The sequence below is a fragment of the Poecilia reticulata genome, linkage group LG19 (assembly GCF_000633615.1).
Source record: "Poecilia reticulata strain Guanapo linkage group LG19, Guppy_female_1.0+MT, whole genome shotgun sequence".
Classification (NCBI taxonomy): domain Eukaryota; kingdom Metazoa; phylum Chordata; class Actinopteri; order Cyprinodontiformes; family Poeciliidae; genus Poecilia; species Poecilia reticulata.
The window spans coordinates 13,893,408-13,902,291 of record NC_024349.1 but is presented as its reverse complement, the minus strand read 5'-3'; the positions used below and the strand labels follow the sequence as shown (position 1 = coordinate 13,902,291).

Below are 8,884 nucleotides of genomic sequence, written 5' to 3'. Positions count from 1 at the left end.
GAGCACGCAATAACATTCAGCAGCAATATCATGCAGACATTTTGCTTTAGAGGCCTGCTCGCAACAGGCTGATCGCAGCAGATGTTCGGACATGAAGACACAAGGAAATCTGTCCAATTACATAACGTTATGGTTACAGTCCAACGCCGCCTACGTCTACCATCGACCCTCCCTGATGTCGAACGCATCTAAATTCTCTCGAGATGGATCAAGAAAAGCATCACCAGGTATGGATGACAGATGGATGAAATGCAATACGTAGTTTATTGGTCAGTCAGTAGTGAAAGCTGGTCCATACAGGCAATATTTATGCTTAGAACTGCTTTGATTTTCATAAGAATGGATCAGCAGTGGATGTCAGGATGTTTGACCACAACCAGAGAATTATTGCAWGTTTATTTTTACAGATCAGTTACTCACAACCATCAGAGTATCCTGTTTGTAGCGTTGACCAGTTGAACACACGACTCACGGAGAGGCTCAGCGTGAATGCCTAGATTAAAAATATTTAAAGCCCAAGTGCAGGTGAAGGAAACACTGAGTGTCTGTCTGTGTGTGTGTGTGTGTGTGTGTGTGTGTGTGTGTGGGTGTGTGTGTGTGTGTGTGTGTGTGTGTGTGTGTGTGTGTGTGTGTGTGTGTGTGTACTAATATGAGTTTTATTCCCCCACTTTGATGATGCATAATATGCTTAGAGAGATGTAATTTGTTTTCTATATTTAAGTCACAGTGAGATGTTTCACAGTAATCACCGTTTTTTCTTTTGACCGCAGTATGTTCCAGATATTTTAGGCTCTCAGAAAAGTGTCAGAGTAAATTAGTATTAGATCTGCACTCCGCCGGGCAGCAGGGGGCGACTCCCCTGGTTATGCACCGCAGAGGTCTGAAAATGGGACCGTATTATAACTGTATGTCATAGTTATYGGGTTCAGAACTTGATAACATGTATTATTTTTAAATATGTGTAAAAAGACTTTAATTTTTTACTGAAAAGTTTTGAAAAATCAAACATTTAATTTTGTCAACACATCTGTTGTTAATACTTTGCGCAGCCTCTTTTACCAGTAGTGTCCCTAACATTTYGCAAGGTTGGAGCAATACATGGAAACATATGGGCATCTCATTCACAAATCCTCTACATCTTATGGACCCTGTTATATATAAGTTGAAACCAGATATTTTACACACACTAAAAGACTGGACTGTCTTTAGGTACAAGTCCCCAGGTACCTGAATGTGCCACATTTGTCTTTTCAAAGATTTATGCACAAGAATATCAGCATGGTAATTTTCCGCCATGCTGTTTAGAAAATAGACACAGCCAGTGTGTGTAGAACCAAAAGAAAAAAAAAAATCACAACAGAAACTAAAGACTTCATCAGTTCTGAACAAGGATGAGAGATTAAACAGAGGCGAGAAAGAAGTCCAATTACTTTCTTACGTACTTAGGACTGTCATGCCCTGTGTGACTGAGAATCTACACCTGCGTGAGGCTGGTACATGTCAAATGGATAAAATTACATTTGGGTAGGAACGACGTTTTAGTCTTTTGTTCAGATTTTGAAACTCTGAAAGATAATGGCACCAAATTGACTCTATGTTCCTGTGATCTGTTTTTGTTTCAATGTTGAACTCAAACTCTGAACAGCACTCAGGACAATAAATCCCAGGCAGTCAGTAAATTCATTAACCATCTTCTATGATGGATCAACACCTAAGGCTACGCCAACACAGAGAATAATTTCAACAACAGTAATAAATAAAAACTGTCCGCATCTTCCTTCAAAGTTGCTTTTTCACTTTTTTTTTAACCAATTATTAATTATTAATAGCAGCAACATCAGTAATATTTACAGAATTTGTCATTTTTTAAGAGATGTTTCTCAGARTTTCTCTTCTGTCAGGTTGCAGTGGAAGCTGCTTCTTCCTCTGARGGTCTCGTCTCGATGTTGCTGACTGTGTTCACTGCCTGGATGACGTGCACCCTGTTCTCCTCCCTCCTCTTCCTCGAGCAGCTGAAAACCTTCTGGAAACCCTTGCGGAAGTGCTTGGAGACGAGCGCGTAGACGATGGGATTGAGGCAAGAGTTGGCGTAGGCTACCAAATGGGAGAGGATGCGCAGGGCGTACGTTGTGTGGTTGAGCGGGAATTGTCCGAACCACATGCAGAGGACGATGAGGTGATGAGGGAGCCAGCAGAGACAGAACAGAGCAGCCACAATCAGGATCATTTTGGTGACTTTCCGCTTGGAACGCCTTGACTCTGACTTGTCCTTGACAGGATCTACGCTGGTCCACAGGTAGCGGATGGTGCGAGCGTATGTGAGGCTGAGCACCAGGACGGGGATGAGGTATCCAAAGATGAAGGTCCACAGGTCCATTATGAAGCGAGGTCTGGGCTCCCAGGCAGGAATACATAGCAAGGTGCCATCAAGGTCCATCTGAGAGAAGTAGCTAAGGTATGGTGTGGAGAAAACCAAAGCCAAAGACCAAACCAGGCAGATGGAGATGAGGGCGTTCTTTGGAGTCCTCATCTGCCGGGAGCGAAGTGGGTAACATATGGCTAAATACCTGTAGAAACAGAAGAAAGAACTTCTGAAACGGAGGAACGACTAAGTTGGTTGAGAGGTAAAAGTTTGTGTTGTTCTCAGAAACTTCAAAGTCAACCATTGAGTGGATAAAAAGTGACCAAGTCTGAGCTGCTGAAGCCAGATTAGATGTGACGTACAATGCCTCTGGCTAACACGCGACCACAAACCTCAATATTAAGAATTTCTTATTAAACTGAAGTACATCTCACAATTAGCCATCTGGTTGGGAGGAACAGACTCAGTCTTATGTTGAATCATGACAAGAGACGCTTTCAAAGTCCTAATGAGCCAATTCCACCAAGTAGTAAGGAATTTAATTAAACTACAATTCAATTCAGTTCAATTTATTTATGTTGTACCAATTGAAAACAAATGTCTCAAATATGAAATTAAAAAAAAAATAAAATTACTGGTAGTCTTAAAAATAAAATAAAATTCCAATTGCTAAAGTGACTAAGCCTCATAAAAAAAGAGATTAGGTTGGTCTTTCAAAATAAAGTTTGAAGATGCGCTTCCTAGTAAAATCCTCAATATTTTTTTTTACACTAGATGGAAATAAAAAAAAAGGAATTTTGTTGCTGTTTAGAAAATAAAGCCATATTCTTCAAAAAATAAAAGCTTAAAGATTTATTACAAAGGGGGATTCAATGTCGATGATGGAAGCAGTCATTAAAACATTGTATAACACTTAAAAGTAGTTTCAAGTTACAGTTGCAATAAAAACCTTAAAATGTCTTATTTCAACCTGAGATAACACATGAGCAGTGACGCTTAAAGAGACAGATTTCTCAGCCTGGTCATGGCTGGTTTTTTTTGTTGTTGTTTTTTTTACCAGGCTAGACTTTTTACATGAACTGAAGCTCTTTGGGTGAGCTTCCTTTCACACTGATAAATAAAACGAGTCATGATAGACCTTTAACATAAAGGTTTGTTCTTGAGGATAGGGTTGTTAGACACAAAAGAACAGAGCTTATCGTCGTCTTTGGATTTTGTTAGTTTTTCATAATTTGTCAATTTGTCAAGCAAAAATAACAACAACAACAATAATAATAATAATAATAATAATAATAATAATAATAATAATAATAATAATAATAATAATAAATACATAAAAATAAAAAGATTCCTCAGTATGCCAGACTACAGGCAGCAGCATCAAAATTTCTGAAACTGAAAAACACAAACTTTCACTGTTGATTAACAACGGAAAGCTTTCACGTTTTTATTCTTAGACTGCAAYCTGGTTTTATTATTTCCAGCTCCTCTGATGTTCTGCTTCTCCATCCCAGCTGACTGTGGTATCTCTGACCTGAAGACTTTGAGCATTTCCCTCTTTGATGCTCTCAGCTCTCACGCAGGAAGCGAAGGTTATCTGATGCTCAGCTGAATACCGGGAGTAAAACGGAGCGTGAAGGCGTTTGAGAGTCGGCAGTAGATAGTTTTAAGATCTCATTTTTATTCCAGTCTACGTCAACAACACGTATTTTGCTTAACTTTGTAGTTTTCTGAACTTACGCACGTCATTACGATTTATTTTATTGTATTTTATTTTTCTGACTTGTGCTGAAACTAAAACAGTGTTCTGCGACTAACTCGTTGAAACCTAACATTTACAAGAGAATGTGAAAAATGTGACACGGAGTTGCGCACCTGTCCAGGGAAACGGCGGTCAGTGTGAAGATGCTGGCGTRCATGGTCAGGAAGATGATGAAGTGCACGGCTCTGCAAACCACCGGACCGAAGACCCACTGATCCAGGGTGTAGATGGTCGCTTGGAACGGCACGCAGAAAACAATGAAGCAGAGGTCGGCCACCCCGAGACTGAAGATGAACATGTTGGTGGTCTTGGTGCTCATCTGTCCGTTGCGGCAAAGAACTGCAAGGACCAGAGAGTTCCCCGCGATGCCGAGCAGAAAGATGAGAGAAAATCCCACGGAAATCAGCACGGACTCCGCTTTCCACGCAGAGGAGTTCGTGGAGGACAGATTCATGTTTCTCTCACTATTTTGGTTCAGTTGGTTTGATTTGCGCACGGCAGCGTCGATGCGCGGCTCCTGGAGGCGCACAGCTCATTACGCACTGCACCCAGACCACAGACCCGAGTGGATTTAGCTTTGATAAGCCGTATGCCGCAGAGAGAGAGGCTCCCATCTTCAGATGTTCGAAAACTGAAGATGTCTGAACAGTTGGGGCGAATGAAAAAGTCAGGTTCAGTCAGACACTGCTCAAACAAACAGGAWATTAGTTTTATATATTTAAAAAAAGTGCTTAGAAAGTACAAATTTGTCTAAAATAATATTGAGAAGACAGACATAATAATATACCAACTAAAATTAATGTTAATTAGTCACTTTACTCAAAGAAGTTGTCTACAATGAGCAGGTTTTGCTTTGAAGAAAACCATGAGAAATCTGCGGCTCCAGCCTGAATTAATCAATGAGGTAAGGCTGCCCTCTTGTGGACAGATTGCGTCTCTGCACAAATATTAGGGAAATTAATAGTTCCAAACTTCGTGAGGCACGAATACGTTTACAGCTATTTGGAAGTATTGACAATAAGTTGCAGACAAMATTATTTAGAAGAAATAATGAAATAATAAGCGAAAAAATATAATGGAGAAAAAAATAATGTGACCCGTGATAAATGACAAAAAAAGAATAGATGAAAATCAAGAAATATGTCTTTAATGACACAGTTGTAAATTTACTCTTAAAAATGTGGTATTTTTTAAACTTTCACTTTCCCTTCATGACTGATTATCACAAGTATTCAAGTTCAAAGAATTTAAAAAAGAAATGAAGTCTTGTAAAATTTGGAGTTGTCATTATTTTTAGGGTTGAGAGCAAAAAGAAACAAAAAATAAAAAAGGGCACAGACCCAAATTTCACTTMCAGTGCAATTTGAAAATTAAATGCATACAAATTTAAGGTGTTTGAAAGAAGTTTGCATGATGTCTCCTTGATGCCCCCTTTGGACATTTATGAGTCTAAAACCTTGCAGAAGGGCCCAGTCGTAAAGAACTTTGAAAAGACATTTGTTCTAAATTCTAAATGTTCTAAATTTCCCTTTTTATCAAATTGAAACGTTTCAAATGATCAAAGATCAGTAAGTCACCCTCTGAATGGCTTAAAAAAAAACGTCTTGGAGTGTCCTTGTGCTGYGGCATGACCTGAAGCAGGCTATTCATGCTTGAAAACTCTCCAATGTAACAGAAGTAAACTAAATCTGCTCAGAAAAGTTGGCCAAAATTCTTCCACATCGATGTTAAAAAACTCATTGCAAATGYCTGACGGTTTTTCTGTTCCTTCAAAYGGTAATTACTTTSTCACATATAGGGCCAGAGTTTTTTTGGAAGGTTTACCTGATTGCTAAAAGTCATCTAAAAATGGGTAATATCACAAAAACAACACTTTTACTGAAGCTAACTCAACCTTTTGAACCCACTGTCACAGACTAAAAAAAACACTTTTTATTTCTTCTACCTCTTGAATTATAAATAAACGTGTTTACATAGTTAATTAAAATGAGATTTGCAGGTTAGTTTTAAAGTTGCCCGTAGGGTTTTCATGTCAGGGAAGTTAATGGAGCTCAGTGAATGTTTGATGTTARAGCAGAAACACTTAAGTGAAGAATGTAGACTAATCATTAATTTTAATCAGTGATCTAAAACACTTTCAGTGACATAAACTGAAACGCTCAGGGAATAAAATTACACAACAASACAAAATATKTTACTTGCCATTTGATTTTGGCCTGAATGTGAATGATGTGCTGGAGGTTAACTGATAGGATTCATTTAACGCACACCTTTAATTTGAATAAATTGAACTGAAGCGAAGCTTCTGTTTTATTCCTATAGTTGCGAGTGAAAAAGTGAATCATTCTTCATCATTCTTCAGTGAAGAGATGCGATGAGCTCATTGTGCAGAGCTGCCAATACTCATGAGTAGCGTTTTAGTTTACTAACATCACAGCGACTCTTTAATGGGACTTCCAGGATGTTCCATCAGACTCATTCAGAGTCTCGGAGRAGGAAACAGAGGGGTTGAGGCATGACGCTTCCTCCTAGAGTTAAAAAAAAAARRAAAAAAAAAAAAGCAGCTCGACAATTTTAGACTAGGTTGTTTCCATTTGTGCAGCTGTTTGGGTTATTGTGTCCTCATCAGTATGTGTTGGTTTTCTGTAAAANTTACTTGCCATTTGATTTTGGCCTGAATGTGAATGATGTGCTGGAGGTTAACTGATAGGATTCATTTAACGCACACCTTTAATTTGAATAAATTGAACTGAAGCGAAGCTTCTGTTTTATTCCTATAGTTGCGAGTGAAAAAGTGAATCATTCTTCATCATTCTTCAGTGAAGAGATGCGATGAGCTCATTGTGCAGAGCTGCCAATACTCATGAGTAGCGTTTTAGTTTACTAACATCACAGCGACTCTTTAATGGGACTTCCAGGATGTTCCATCAGACTCATTCAGAGTCTCGGAGRAGGAAACAGAGGGGTTGAGGCATGACGCTTCCTCCTAGAGTTAAAAAAAAAAAGAAAAAAAAAAAAGCAGCTCGACAATTTTAGACTAGGTTGTTTCCATTTGTGCAGCTGTTTGGGTTATTGTGTCCTCATCAGTATGTGTTGGTTTTCTGTAAAATAAATTAGGCCTTAGTGGGTCTTTTGGATGGAAACATTTCAGAAATAGACAACCAGCTGCTGAAGTGCAGCTGCTGGAGGCAGATCAGCCAAACTGTTGACAATATTTACCTGTTTTTTATAGTAAAGAAAAAAAACAACTAAATTTTATTTATTAGAACAGCATGTAAGAAGCTCTAAACACTATGCCGTTTTGAAGTAAATCATCCGAAACTAGCAATYGGTAAAGACTGTTAATAATCCTGGTGGTTCATGAGTTAATCCATCRATTTTTCTATATAAAGAATTTTAATAGATTTGATAAATAAATAACACTGAATGTAATTTCAGCCTTTTTAGGAATCTATTTGTAACTTGAAGCTACAAGAAGATTSTAGAGTTGCTGAAAAACATGCAGCAGTCAAATGTAAAGTTGGTTTTCTTCCAGTAGAGTATAAACCACCTCCTTTCATTCTACATGTTGTGTTTTATTTTGTGGCATTCATTCGTGTTTTAACAGCACTCTTGTTGCAAGTTATAATTTGATCAAATCCCTGCATCTCTCATTCAGCGAGGAACAAAAGAGTAAATTATACATTACAGTTGGAAGCTGCACACCAAACGTCTGACTTGTTCATATAGAAAGCACAGCAGGGACCGTCTCATTCATAAGGAGCCACTTGGCTTCCTGTTAATCAGCTGGCGATCAGCAGGTGGCAGCAGCAGCTCAGACTGGGAGGCTTTAAAACTGCTCCGACCGCCAGGTGTTTGAGTGCATGTCATCCGATGGCGCTCAGAGTTCATTCCCATCTCAGCATCCTCAAACCCGAACATGAGCAGCAACATCAGCAGCATCAGCAGCCGTCTGAGGTTCATTGAGTCACCGGGTTCGTCCGTGTGTTGGGCCTGCAAGCGTGAAGTTACAGAGTTTTCGCCATAAAGAAACGCAAACAAATGGAACCTGATGAAAGCCTGGACCAGTTTGCAATTGTTGCAACATTTCGTGWATCRCATTGTTCATCGCCGTGCGGTTTTACGCCGTTCAAARGCCTTTTTGTGATTCCTCTGTATAGCAGGATGCAAATCACTCAGGGGAATAAGATCTAACCTGAGTCATGTTACCTCCTGTGACTACCAACAGAAGGAGCCCCGAGGGAAGGAAATGACATAATTGGTGCGTGCCGATTGGCTTGCAGTTTAGGAATGCTGAAAGCAGCCTGCTGGGTGAGACTGTGAAGCAGACGCTGCAGATTGGAAGTGACCACATGTGGGAGTATTTGAAGCTTCATCTGAAGAAATCATTAGCGTGCGTGGAGCAGCAGGTGGAGGCAATGGGCTCTGACCAGGAATTAAGATCGTGGACGGACTGAATGCGCCATTTACCTTGCAGCTTCTCCAGGGAAGTGGGAATGTCACCAGAAGAAATTGCAGAAGAAAAAAAAAAGAGAAAGGTTAACTTGCAGGGAGCTGTTAGAACTAATCACCAAAGCATGAGGACATGAACGGTGACGGCGTTTGATGCGTCTTTCCTACAGGCTACGGCTCGCGCTTCACGATTCCCTCATCAAGCACGACTCCAAACCACAAGTGTCGACACTACCAAGGAGGCGGGTCAAGACGTGTTGACCTCAAAACATCTGGGGCCTGAGTGGCTAAAAAGACCAAACACCAGA

At 39.7% G+C, this 8,884-nt stretch overlaps 1 protein-coding gene across 1 annotated transcript; it reads right to left on the bottom strand.

Moving 5' to 3' along the window:
- Positions 1 to 245: 245 nt before the first annotated feature.
- LOC103481593 (galanin receptor type 2) lies at positions 246 to 6,652 on the bottom strand. Its single transcript, XM_008437172.2, has 2 exons — positions 4,238 to 6,652; positions 246 to 2,567 (listed from the first exon to the last, which is right to left on the bottom strand). Exons 1-2 carry the CDS (start codon positions 4,576 to 4,578, stop codon positions 1,898 to 1,900), a joined length of 1,011 nt encoding a protein of 336 aa, XP_008435394.1. The 5' UTR covers positions 4,579 to 6,652; the 3' UTR covers positions 246 to 1,897.
- Between the last annotated feature and the right edge of the window lie 2,232 nt (positions 6,653 to 8,884).